This window comes from Muscardinus avellanarius (genome assembly GCF_963383645.1).
Source record: "Muscardinus avellanarius genome assembly, chromosome: 4".
NCBI lineage: Eukaryota > Metazoa > Chordata > Mammalia > Rodentia > Gliridae > Muscardinus > Muscardinus avellanarius.
Genome location: NC_137789.1, coordinates 129,359,275 through 129,373,715, shown reverse-complemented (window position 1 = coordinate 129,373,715; position 14,441 = coordinate 129,359,275). Strand labels below are relative to the sequence as shown.

At 37.8% G+C, this 14,441-nt stretch overlaps 1 protein-coding gene across 1 annotated transcript in view; it reads left to right on the top strand.

Moving 5' to 3' along the window:
• TM9SF3 (transmembrane 9 superfamily member 3) overlaps positions 1–14,441 on the top strand; it is a gene marked incomplete at both ends in the record, with an annotated part of 77,077 nt that overhangs the window by 39,336 nt on the left and 23,300 nt on the right. The window contains one exon of the mRNA XM_080693597.1: positions 4,924–5,054. Coding sequence (XP_080549723.1) covers positions 4,924–5,054 — 131 coding nt within the window. The remainder of the gene's footprint in view (positions 1–4,923; positions 5,055–14,441) is intronic.

Here is a 14,441-nt window from a genome sequence, read left to right as displayed (position 1 = left end):
CCCATTTCACATACCTGCTCTAAACCTGTTGCATGTTCTACTTTGTTTTTATGGAATACTTGCATTTTATTTCCTAAAATTATGAATAATCAATAGGTTATCTGCATTGTGAAATTAGCTCAGAGGAACACGTAGGAGAATGCATTAAAGATATTGGAATTAGGTTACTTTGAGGTACCAGCTCCCTGCATGTGCTCCATATGAGGACTTCACATAGAATATAGCTGTACAGAGCAACACAAAGGCAGTTTAATGGTTTCTGGACAGTGGAAGAAGACTAAGAGAACTATTTGCTTCCATCACCTCTTAAATATTTATCAGAGGACCCTTTACAAAGATCCTGTTACTTTGCATCACCGTCCCTTGCTGAGAACATTTCATCTTCATACAGTCTTGCTCCTTTACCACTGTGGCCTGGAGGTGCTGGGATAATACCTACATGGTACGAGGTCCTGCTCCATGATGTTTTTCTGTTTTGTTTTTCATGTAATAGCATTCAAGGGTCTTTGAGTCCCTTTGTTTTCCTTGTATTGGTGTGGGGCCAGAAAAGTGCTGAAAATAGTAGATTTGCATATTTAGTTTATGAGCGAAGGTATTGAAAGACCTTAAAAATATGTTTCCAAATTAGGCTTTTTTTTTTTTTTTGTGTGTGTGTGTGTGTGTGTGTGTGTGTGTGTGTGTGGCATTGAATTGAACCCAGGGCATTCTATCTCTGATCTATACCCCCAGCCAGATTTTATTTCTTATTTGGAAACCCTATATTGTGGAGGGCCTCACTAAGTTGCTGAGTCTGGTTTTGAACCTATGATCCTCCTGAATCAGCTTCCCAAGTACTGAGATTACAAGTGTGCACCACCACACCTTATAGACTTTTTACTTTTTTGTTTTTGTTTTTTGTTGTTGTTGTTTTGTACTGGGGCTCCTGGAAACCCTTCTACCTCCGGGTTACACTTCCAGACCTATTTTATACTTGTAAATTTGGAAACAGGGTCTCTTAAGCCAGCGTGGCTGGCTTCGAACCTGCGCGATCCTCCTGTCTCTGCCTCCCAAGTGCAGGGATTACAAGCGTGCGCCACCACGCCCGCCTCTTAGAGACTTTTTAATGTGGTGTTCATAACCTGGCCTAAACAATGGCAGCATTAGGAGATTCTTCCTTTCTATAGTAGACTAGAGAAACTCACAATTTTTTCTTTTAATGGTGCATTGTAGTCTCCCATCATAATGCAGTTCATACTGGTAGTGACAAACATGCACACAGCACTTGGTGGGTTTCCCTCAACTTCTCCCCATTCTCTACCTTCCCCATACAAGATACAGAGATTGGCATTGGCGAGAAACTCACAGTGCATAGGATCATTTGAAATTCCTTCTGGACATCCTGGATTTATCATCACTTTTTTTTAATAGATCCTGCTAGACCACCTTCAGTATAGGTAGTTCTTTGGATTGCCTGTGGAACTATCATTATGGATTCCTCATTATTTTAGTTAGGTATTCAGTCTCTAAATTCTACTTCTAGATATTTGAGAAACAAGTACAGTCATATAGGACTACATGCTAAGGCAGTAAGGATACCTAAGGTAACTTCTATTTTGAATTTAACCTTAAAACTATTAGACTAAAAAGATTTACAGTTATGACTCCCCAAAATATATCCATAGCAAAAACAAATTTACTTAAAGCAGCTCATTTATTTCATAGTTGCACATAAATTTGCTTTTAGTCCGATTGCAAGTTGGGAGTACCCAGCCACATTTTCCTCTACTACATTTTTTTCTTGAGAGCTGACAAGAGTTCAAGCTGAAGTTCAGGATTATCAGATTATACAAAATATAATCTGAAGGTTATGTTTTGATTGCTATTTCTCTGAGGAGATCTGATTGTGCCTTGATACTTCGTCTAAACAATCCCTAAGAACCAGGCTAATGGAGAGGTCAGTGCAAGAATCAAGAATTTCTAACTGATTTGAACTGCAGCGGGACTCAAGGTCCTCATATTGTCCTCAGTGCACCTAATTATGCTCTAGACCCGGCATGAAGCCAGGGGTAGCCTAGAACTCCACTGGAGTCTCCCAGCAGTGGGGGAGTAGGAAGCCAACCCAGGTGACTGGGTGACTGACTGTGGGTAGTGGAATGTGCTTGGGATTCTTTTGACCATTAGAAGGAAAGGGAGAAATAGAGTTGGATAAGGAGCTTTGTTGATACATGTCTGAGTCTGAGATGATAATGAAAAGTACAGGAAAGGAAAATGCGAGGAAGGAGTTAGAATTAAATAAAAGAAATACTTAGCTTTAATTAGTCACCACCCTTTTTGTGCAGTTGTTCAAATGCTAGATATTAGTTGGAAAAGAGGGGTTCCTGAAACTTACCTGATAAGCAGGAGAAAATTCAGAATTAAGGAGTTTTTCCGGAGGAATGTCTTGGGGTAGTAATTCTGAGAGTCGGATATTTAAAAGGAACTTCATATAGTGGAAAACAAAAGTTAGGGTGTTACTTGTTTTTCCTGTAGCATTTCCTATTGGGACCCCTATTGCTGTGGTTGTGGGGCTAGATTTAACATTGGGCTGACCCAGTGTTAAATCTATATATTCTGTTCCTAGGTTGTAAGAAGGTGTTTCCCATTGGCAGTGTAGTTGCTTATACACTGCTATATTAGAATAATAAGCTCCTGTGTTTTCCTGACTGATAGGAACATGATGTGATTTTTTTTTTTTTTTATGGTACTGGGTTCCTGGAAGCCCTTCTACCTCCGGGCTACACCCCCAGACCTATTTTATATTTTTTAAATTTGGAAACAGGGTCTCTTAAGCCAGCGAGGCTGGCTCCGAACCAGCACGATCCTCCTGTCTCCTCCTCCCAAGCGCAGGGATTACAAGCATGCGCCAACACGCATGGCTCCTGACATGAAATTTTTACTATCTGATTAAATATTTCTTCCCCTGATTATTTGAATAATAGATACTTTAGGGATTTTGGCAATATATAGGATTACAAAGAAATAGTGAAACTTTTGTAGTTCTGGTTGTTGAGAGCAAGCTATGAAATACTTCTATTATATTTTCCTTTTTAAACATAGGAATGAAGCTGGGCGTGGTGGTCCACGCTTGTAATCCCAGCATTTAGGAGGCTGAGACTGGAGAATCATGGTTCAAGGAAAGCCGCAGCTATTTAGTGAGGCCCTCTGCAACTTAGTGAGACCCTGTTTCAAAATAAAGAATAAAAAATAGGGCAGGGGGTGTAGCTTGGAAATCAAATGCCTCTGGGTTCCATCCCCAGACCCGCAAAAAAAACCAAAAAACTAAACAGGAATGCATCTAAATACATTTTTATATATGATTGTAGAACTAAAAGTAAATCTAGAGACCATCTAACTGAGGGGTTTTAAAAAAGTTTTCTTTTAAAGCAGTGTAAACCACCTTTTCAAATAGAAGCTTACATGAAACTCCAATGTGTAAAACTATTGGAAGTGGAATTGTTCTGATTAAAGCAGGGCTAGGGGACTTGGGAAAGCAGTTGTGGTTGCACAAGCCTGTAATCCCAGTACTTCTGAGGCCGAAACAATAGATCACAGGATTGAGGTCAGCCTCAGTAACTTAGTGAGACTGTTTCAAAATTTAAAAAAGTCAGCCGGGTGTGGTGGCACAAGTTTGTAATCCCGGCATTCTGGAGGTTGAGACCAGAGGATCATGGTTCATGGACAGCCTCAGCTACTTAGGCCCCTCAGCAGCATAGTGAGACCCTGTTTCAAAATTAAAAATAAAAAATAGGGCAGGGAGTGTGTCTGGGTTCCATCCCCAGACCCGCAAAAAAAAAAAAAAAAAAGAAAGAAAGAAAGAAAAGAAATTAACAAACACGACGGGCATGGTGGCACACACTTGTAATCCCAGCGCTTGGGAGGCTGAGACAGGAGGATTGTGCAGGTTCAAATCCAGCCTCAGCTACATAGTGAAGCTCTCAGCAACTTAGTGAGACCCAGTTTCCAAATAAAATATAAAATAGGTTTGGGAGTATAGCCTAGATTTAGAAAGCCCCTGGTTCCATCTCCAGTACCATCCAAAAAAAAAAAAAAAAAAAAAAAAAGGCTGGGGGTATAACTCAGGGTTAGAATTCCCTTGAGTTCAACCCCTAGTACCATCCCTCCCCCAAACAAACAAACTCAAGGTAATAGTTTGAAAACCCCTATGTAGGCTAACTAATAGCCCAGAGAGATGTTGAACAGGGTTTTATGGGTTTTGGTGTTTATTTTTTGTTTGGGTATTCAGGATTGAACCTAGGGGCTCTCTACATTTGAGCTACTTTGCCAGCCCTTTTTATTTGAGACAAGATCTCACCAACTGGCTCAGGCTAGCCTCAAATTTGCAATCCTGCCTCAGCCTTCCAAGCACCTAGAATGGCCAGCATGAGCCATTGTGCCTGGCAAATCAAGATATTTTATACCCACTTTCAATGCTGTATTTCTATTACATGTACTTGAAGAGCTGGATTGGTCTTTATTAGTTTAAAAAAGACCAGTTAGTTTGTATTAGTTACTGTTTTGGAACTAAAATTTAGGATGCTAGATTTCATGATCTTTGTATGAAATTTTTAAATAATTTAGTTCTGGATAATTACATTTTAAACACTAAGACACATTTGTCTGTTCACTTCTTTTTTTTTTTTTTTTTTTTTTTTTGGTGATACTGGGGGTGGAACCCAGAGGCTTTCTACCTCTGGGCTATACTCCCAGACCTATTTTTTTTTAAATATATATTTTATTTGGAAATGGTCTCACTAAGTTGCCAAGAGCCTCACTAAGTAGCTGAGGCTGGCTTCGAACCTGTGCGATGCTCCTGTCTCAGCCTCCCAAGCGCTGTGATTACAAGTGTGTGCCACCACGCCCGGCTTTGTCTGTTCACTTTTAATTTTTGTAGTTTTATTCTTTCAGGAAGAAGATGGATAAAACAGATGTTTATTGGGGCATTCCTTATCCCAGCTATGGTGTGTGGCACTGCCTTCTTCATCAATTTTATAGCTATTTATTACCATGCTTCAAGAGCCATTCCTTTTGGAACAATGGTAAGTAGCCTGAATTTTATTTTTAAACTGTTAATAGCTAGGTATAGTGGTATATGCCTATAGTCCCGGTAGTTGAGAGGCTGTGATGGGGGAATGCAGTGGTAGGAAGTAAAGCTTCTTCCTAACACATTTTTATTAACATGCTAATTTTAGAGCCTCATTAAAAGTTTATATCATTAGTTTGTATTGCTGAAGATAGTAAAATTGTTTTATATATCTTAGGTATAATAGCAGACTTTTAAATGTTTGGGATAATCGAAATATGTTACTACTACAGTACAGATATACATACACACATGCAAATTTTATGCATCTGTGTATAAGACTGAATAACTACAACTAATCATACTTAGGATTTCTCTGTTATATGAGAGTTATTAGATGATTTCATAGCAGTCCCAGATGACTTTGCTTTACAGTCTGGATTTTTCTGAGACATATTGAATACATTATTACTAAAGTTTTAGTACTTTTTAGTTAGGAGTTGTATTTTAAAAACTTGCTTCAAAATTGAAAATTTTTCCAACCAAAGTTACTTCCATAGTTGTTTTAAGCTATCAGAAAAGTATGTATAAGGAGGAAAATTGCTTCTTAAAGATTATCTCCTGAATAAAATAGTTTCATAGTGCTTTAAAAATTTGGAGTCTGATTGTGTTATAATTTTTCTCAGAAGTTTAAAGTTGATATTGGCAAAGATTATATACTTACACACATTTTTAATTTTTAAAATATTTTGCGGTACTGGAGATTGAGCCCAGGGACATTCTACCTCTGAACTACACCCCCAGCCCTGTTTTTTATTCTTTATTTTGAAACAGGTCTCATTAAGTTGCAGAGGGCCTCAGTAAGTAGCTGAGGCTGGTTGAGAACCTGCGATTATCCTATCTCAGCCTCCCAGGTACTGGGATTACAGGTGTGAACCACCATGCCCATCTTAAAAGATTATATTTTAATGTTGCTTTGTCTCACTAAAAATGGTAAATTTAACCACTTGGTACATGGAGGGATTTTTTTTCTTTATATGTTTGTTTGTTTGTTTGTTTGTTTGGTGTGTGGGACTGGGTGTGGAACCCAGGGACATTTGACTCTGAGCTATACTCCCTGCCCTATTTTTTATTCTTTATTTTGAAACCAGGTCTCACTGAGTTGCAAAGTGCCTCACTAAGTAGCTGAAGCTGTCCTTGAACCACGATCCTCCAGTCTCAGCCTCCCAAATGCTGGGATTACAAGCATGTGCCATCACGCCCAGCTTTTATTTTATTTTTGAATGAAATAGATTTTGGGTTTTAAATGCTTGTTTATTTTTGTCTTTATTATTATTTTTTGTTTTGTGGTACTGGGGATTGTACCCAGGGGCATTCTACCTCAGAGCTACACCCTAAATTCTATTTTATTTTTTTTATCCTCCTATCTCAGCCTCCCAAGTACTGGGATTACAGTAGCACATCACCATTTTCAGCTTAAATGTTAATAATCAGTTTAATTTTCTTTTATATAATTTAATGACTACTGATTATTAGAATGTAAATATTAAGCTCTATACTGAGTCACAGCAGGTTTATGAAATTGGTCTTTCATGAATAAAAGACTATTGGCACCTAGCAGGTTCCTATAATATCGTGTTCTTAATTTGCATTCTAATGAAGGAATGCTGGGTGAAGGGCATTCTCCTGCCTCAAGTTCTAGTCAAGTGTGTGGTCTAAACATCATCTCCCCGCCCCGTGCAGGAGCATCAAGATTTGTTTAAAACATGAAATTTAAGAATCTGAGGGGAACATTTAACTTAACAGTTCATTAAATGTTTTAACTACTTAAGGTAGTATTTCTAGTTGTTTGAGTTGTTCATATTGTGAAAGAAAGGTTTATATATGCCTATAAACTCACTTGGAGATATAAAAGTTTTTCATGTCTAGGAGTTTATCCCAAGCCACTTCATCTGTCCTACTTTAAAGCCAGTCTCTAGTGTTCACCTGACACCACTTCTCAAGCTCTCGAGATGGGTCTTGTCACTGAAGGCACCATGTGTCTGAGAAGCCAGATGCCCTACTAACTGAATACCATAGCTTGAAAATCTTGTTAACCTTGCTAAGCTACTGAGGCTGGCCTCAGACCTGCCATCCTCAAGTCTGCAGAGCCTCCTGTTTCTTTGATATCTTGGACACTGAAATCTTTCTCTGGGTGATCTTTGCTCAGTAATTCTCTGTCACCTTAGTGACTTCCAGACTTCTCTGCCTTGCCCTCTAGAGGCACCAGAATAACAAGAATTTTTGTCCACTTGGAATCTGGAGTCTGTCAAAATAACACTATTGTTGCCCAGACTAGTCCAAACTGAGATTCAAAGTGGATGAAGTTTTCTTCAGACCCTGACTTTGATGTTCACATGTATTTGATTACACTAAATTCACAACAGATTAAACTTGATGAACAGTTTGGTGGTACATGGAGTTTTGTTTTGAGTAGTACTGGGCATGGAACCCAGGGGCATTCTCCCTCTGAGCTACACCCCAGACCTATTTTTATTCTTTTTTATTTATTTATCTTTTTTTTGGTAGCACTGGGGATGGAACCCTTCTACCTCTGGGCTACAAGAAACAGATCTCTTAAACCAGCAAGGCTGGCTTTAACCTGAGCCATCCTCCTGTCTCTGGCTCCCAAGTGCAGGGATTACAAGCATGTGTCACCACGCCCGGCCTTTATTCTTTATTTTTGAACAGGGTCTCTCTGGGTTACAAAGGGCCTCACTAAGTAGCTGAGGCTGTCCACGAACAGCGATCCGCCTGTCTCAGCCTCACAAATGCTAGAATTACAAGTGTGCACCACCACGCCTGGCCAACAGTAGTCAGTCTTAAAAGACTGTTAAAGATAAATTTTAGTAGAAGTTCATGGTAATATTTTTATTTTTGTAATTTTTAATATGCTTTTATTGGCACGTTATAGTCACATCACTTTGTAAATCTTATTGACAATGACATACATGCACACACCTCATGGTGATATTCTAAACTGGTGTCAAATATCCCAGATTTAGGACATAGCATCTAGAGTCAAGAGAATATTATGAAGTGCAAGAAAGTCTTTAAATCGTATTTGGGGTCAGACAATCCCCAAATGCTTAAACCTTTTTCTGAAATTCTGGTAGAAGTACTACAGAGAATGGGAAAGAGTGCTTGAAGTTAGACTGACTCTGGGATTGTTTGATTTTACAGATTTGTCCAGTGATGATCTTTAGGTGTGATACCCAGAGATTTTGGTCCTATGAGTTACCAGGGATTGAGGAAGGATTAAGGATTTTAGACATGAAGTGTTTTGTAAGCTGTTAAGTCTTAGGTCCTGAATTTGATGTTTTTGTAGGCTTCTAAAGGATAAAGAACCATGTTACAGGGGCAGAAACTCAGAGGCAAGGTAGCATGGAAACATTACTTTTCTACTCTAGATAATTGCTCAGCTCAGCATGCACACATAAATTCTTGACTTACTTACTTCATGGGTTTTTTTCTCAATAAGTGGGATTGTACAGAGGTAGCAGAGGTTATGGGTGAGCCAACTTTTATTTGTCATCCTGAGACATGTTTTAGTTTGGGATTGGGATCTTGTTCAGAATTGGATGTATGTCATAGGCTTTATTTTTATTTATTTTTATTTTATTTTTTATTTTTTGTGGTACTGGGAGTGGAACTCAGAGGCTTTCTACCTCCAGGCTACACTCCCAGACCTATTTTCTATTTTATTTGAAAACAGGGTTTCCATACTGAGTTTCTGAGGTTGGCTTCAAACCTGTGTGATCCTCCTGTCTCAGCCTCCCAAGTGCGGGGATTACCAGCGTGTGCCACCACGCCCTGCTGTCATGGGCTTTAGAAATCAGATTTCACAAGTATTTAGGGTAAGGCTCTCTCATGATCCAAGTCTTGAGCCAAACTGGGAAAATTTGAGAATTTGAGATTCTCAAAAATGAAATTCATATTGAGTTTGGTGGCACATGACTATAATCCCAGTACTTGAGAGGCCAAAATAAAAGGATCACAGGTTCCAGGACTATACATGGTAGCTTAGTCAGATCCTGTTTCAAAATAAAAAATTAAAAGGGCTGGGGGTATAGCTCAGAGGTATAACACCCCTGAGTTCAATCCCCAGTACAAAAAAAAAAAGTGAAATTTATGATAATCAGAAATTACCATTCTGAGGAAAAATTTGAGACCTAGATTAATGGGTAAGTACTATTTTATGGTAAAGACTACAAAGTATTATCTCTCAGAGCTGGTCAGAAGAGTACAAAATATCCAATCATAGAAGAATAATAAGGACTTATCAAAATGGTGTTAGAAAAACTCCATACCTAAACCTCAACTGTTGACAAATACTAAGATAAACAATTTTGTTAAAATGTTTTTCACATCAGCCAGGTGTGGTGGTGCACGCTTGTAATTCCCGTGCTTGGGAGGTGGAGACAGGAGGATCACGCAGGTTCAAAGCCAGCCTCTCTGGCTTAAGAGACCCTGTTTCCAAATAAAAATATAAAATAGGTCTGAGAGTGTAGCCTGGAGGTAGAAGGGTTCCATCCCCAGTACCACCAAAAAGAAAGAAAGAAAGAAAAAAAATTGTATATATGTATAATGAAATAATTTATTAGTTAGACAATTGGGGTATTACCCATACTGTATCACATACTATCCTTTAATAGAGTGTAATAGATATTCTAGACTGACTTATTCAAATTATTATTAGTAGCTTGGGTAAAGATAATGATGAGCTGCTGATTAAGTTGAAAAAGGACCTGAGAGCAGAAGCTTGCTCCTGTGGATGCTGCAGATAGCATCTGAAAAGCCTAAGCGACCTGAAATGATTATCCAGATCTAAAAAGAGAAACAACAAAACAAGAAACCTCAAGGTCTTTACATAGCAATTGACTCAAAACCATGTTTTCTTTTTTTGTGGTGCCAGTGGTGGTGAAAATGGGATTTTGTTTATTAGCTTTCTTTTTGTTAATGTTTGCATTTCTTTTTTTTATCAAAAGAAATTCAAGTTTTGTTCTGAAAGCAGGGAGCAGCCCTGAAGAATGTTTTTAAGATATGTACACAAATACATTTGTGAAACCATCTCAGTGAAGAAAAAGTATAGTCATCATATGCAGAAGTTTCTGCCCACATTTTTGTAATTCATCCCTTATTTTCCCTATCTTTTCCCTCTCTTTCTTTCTCTACCCACCTATTGTTTCTTGTAGTGGCTTAGTTTTCATTACTTAGAATTTTATGTAAGTCAAGTCAGACATTTGTATTTTGTTTGTTTTTTCACTTATAAAAGTTATTTTCAGATTCCTTGATGTTATTGCATGTGTTAGTACTGTCTTCCTTAGTGTTCCATTGTATGGATATACACAATTTTTTATCCATTTCTCTAGCAATGTACATTTAGTGTTTCTAGCTTTTCATGATTACAGATCAAGTTGCTATGAGTATTCATGTAAAAGCCTTTGTGCAGACATATGTTTTTGTTCCCCTTGGATAAGTAACTAGGAATAGAATGGTTGTGTTAAGTTTTTGAGAAATTGTTAAACTTGTCCAGAGTGCTTTTGCCATCTTACATACCCTCTAACATTGTCTGAGAGTTCAGTTGTTTCAAGTCAGTGCTAACACTTGGTATGGTCAATGGTCAATCATTTTTTGTTTTGTTTTGTTTTGTTTTTAGCCATTTTAGTAAGTATGTATGGTATCTCCTGTTTTTCATTTCCCTAATGACTGATCAGTCATGTTGAAGACCTTTTTGTTTATTTCCTGTCTATAGATCTTCTCTACTGAATGTTAAGATAATTTGTTCTTTAATAGGTTGTTTATTAAGTAGAAAGATTATTATATCTTTATATATTGTAGAAACAAGTCATTTGACTTATGTAGTTTTAGCTCTTTAAATTTAGGCCTACAATCTATTCTTGGTTCATTTAGTATATGGTAGAAGGTCAAGGGATTTGTGTTTTAATATTACATATGGCTATTGAATTGTCCAAGCAACATTTATTAAAAAGGCTATCTTTGCCGGGCATGGTGGCACACGTTTGTAATCCCCGCACTTGGGAGGTGGAGACAGGAGGATCGTGCTGGTTCGGAGCCAGCCTTACTGGCTTAAGAGACCCTGTTTCCACATAAAAAGTAAAAAAAAATAGGTCTGGGAGTGTAGCCCATGTGAGTGTATCCCGGAGGTAGAAGGGCTTCCAGGAGCCCCAGTACCACCAAAAAAAAAAAAAAAAAAAAAAGGCTGTCCTTTTTCTATTGAGTTGCCTTAGCACACTTGTTGACAACCAGTTGACCCTACAAATAGATTTATTTCTGAAATTGCTATTGTGTTTTATTAATCAGATTGTCTTATTTTTATGCCAATATCACACTTCATTACTGTAGCTTTCTAAATCTTGAAATCAGCTGTTTTCTTTTTCAAAGTTATTTTGGCTTTTGGTTTTTTATTTTTTATTTTTTTGTGTGTGGCACTGGGGATTGAACTCAGGGCATTTTGCCTCGGAGCTACACCTCCAGCCCTATTTTTATGTTTTATTTTGAAGCGAGGTCTTGCTAAGTTCTAGAGGACCTCACTAAAGTTGCTGAGGCTGGCCACGAAACCGTGATACTCCTATTTCAGCCTCCCAAGTACTGGGATTACATGTGTGTCACCACACCCAGATAAAGTTTGCAATCAGCTTGCCAATTTCTACCAAAAGCCTGCTGGGATTATAACTGTAATTGCATTGAGTCTATAGCTTATTTTGGGAAGAACTGACATCTTAATATATTGAGTCTTTTATTCATGAATATGGTATATGTGTCAGCTTATTTAGGTATCTTTAATTTTTCTCAAAAGCATCTTATACTGTGAGAGTATTCAGGTTTTGCACATCTTTTGCTGAATTTATCTTAAAAAATTTTTATATTTTTATGTTCTTTGTAAATGGTATTTTTAAATTTTCAAATTTTGATCATTTATTGCAGGAATATAGAAAATTTGGGTTTTGGATATTGGCTTTTCATCCTGTAACCTCGATAAATTCACTTACTAGTTTCCGTTGCTTTTATTGTAGATTTTTATATAGATTACCAAAATGTGAAGAGAGATATATTTACCTCTTTGCTCTGGTCAGCAAGCCTTTTCTTCCTCCCTGCCTCTCTTCTTTCCTTCCTCCCTGTTGCACTGGCTAAACCTTCAGCACAGTGTTGAATACTAGCAGTGAGAGCAGATATCATGGGAAGCATGCATTTGGGCGCCTTTAAGTAAAATATAGCTGCAGTTTTTTTTCTAGATGGCTTTCATTAAGTTCTATTTGTAGTTTGCTAAAAGTTTTTATTGGGAATAGATGTTGAATTTTGCAACAGCCTTTTCCGCGTCTTTTGAGATGTGGTGAATAGCATTGATTGATTTTCTAATCCTAAAACAGTTTTGCATTACTTTGATAAAGTTTAGTTTGTCATGAGTTGTTACCCATTTTATATATTTTTAGATTCCATTTGCTCAAATCCATTGTTTTGCATCTATATTTATGATATATTGGTCTGCAGTTTGCTTATAATGTCTTTTTTCTGTTAAAGCTAGATTTTGGGGGATACTAGTGATTGAGCCCAGGGGTGTTTTTATTTTATTATTTATTACTTTATTTGCAGGTCTGGGGATGGAACCCAGGGGCATTCGACCTCCAAGCTACACCCCCTGCCCTATTTTTTATACTTTATTTTGAAACGGGATCTCACAGAGTTGCAGAGGGCCTAAGTAGCTGAGGCTGTCTGCGAATCGCGATCCTCGGGGTTTCATCCTCCCTAATGCTGGGATTACAAGCGTGCGTCACCATGCCCGGCTCAGGGGTGTTTTTATTTTTGAAACAAAGGTCTCGTTAGGTTGCTGAGACTCACTATTGTTGAGGCTAGCCTCAAATTTGAGATCCTCCTATCTCAACCTTCTAAATACTGGGATTATAGGTGTGTGCCCCCGTGCCTAGCTCAGGCTAGCTTTATAGCATAGTTTTCACTTCAAATCTGTTTTTTCCACTAGTGTTCTAAAATAGCCCAAGAAACAGAATGATTAACATGTTGAAAATCTCTTAATAAAGTAGATAGATTTCTTAGATGTGTTCTTATTCAAGCCAGTATACTCTGACTGATGGATCCAGTGGTTGGAATGCTTGAATTGAGGATGGATGATCTTTACATAGACATGGAATCAGAAAACATAGGAGTTAGAAAAACTATGGTAGAAATCATCTATTTCAAGCAGGTGCTGACGACAGACTGGTATAAAGGCTGACAAGAGGGAAATATTTCCTGAGTATCATCTTTCTCATAAACAGTGACTGTGTCTCTACTTTACTGTTCCCAAATAGTTCTTAGGCTTTCTTTTCCCTTTCTAATCCACTTACACTACAAATTTTCTTAAAGGCAACTGGAAGCAAAAATAAAATAAGTAGTAGCCAATTCATGGTTTCTGACTGTTGTTGAGAAGAGCTGACTAATGGTGGCTCTTGGGGTATTAAGTACTGGTAGGCAGTACTTGTTTCTAACTTGGAAGCCTCCCATGTGGAGTCTGTGTTACCTCCGGGCCCTGCCTGTTTTCACTTTGCTAGGTCAGGGCACTAGGAGAGACCTGTATTGGTCTGAGTTACAGGGTTTTCACCAGTGTATTAGACTGATGGTGTCTGAACTCTTAGCTGCTAAATTTCATTTTAAAATAAAATCTTAATGTGGAAATTCAATATAGTAAATAGATAAAACCATTATTCTATTTTTGTAAATATACTTTGCAAATTCAGTGTTTTAATGCTCTTAAGTTTAAAGAGAATAATAAAGTTGTGATAAATACAGCCCTAATAACAAGGGTTATGAATAACAGGTCAGTTGTAGCTTCTTAAGAAACCAGTTTATTTGACCAAATGACAGTAACTTCACAAATCAGCTTGCCTTGCAATCTCAGGGTATTCTTCAAATAAGCTCATCCAGAATTGGAACATAAAGGACTGAATTTGTTTCACAGTTTAACCGCTATAGTTCATAAAAAAAAAACTACTTGCATTTTTTAAATTGTATATAAAAAGTCAGATGTAGTCCTGGGGATTTTTACCTAGGAGTGCTGTGTCACTAAACTACATCCCCAGTCCTTTTCATTTTTAATTTTTTTTTTGTTTTTTTTGTGGTGCTGGGGATTGAACTCAAGGGCATTCTATATCTGAGCTATACCCCCAGTCTGATTTTTTATTCTTTATTTTGAAACAGGGTCTCACTAAGTTGCAGAGGGCCTCACTAAGTAGCTGAGGCTGTCTGCGAACCCGGATCCTCCTGTCTCAACCTCCTGAATGCTGGGATTACAAGCATGTGCCACCACGCCCAGCTCTTTTTATTTTTTTATTTTACTTTATTTATTTTT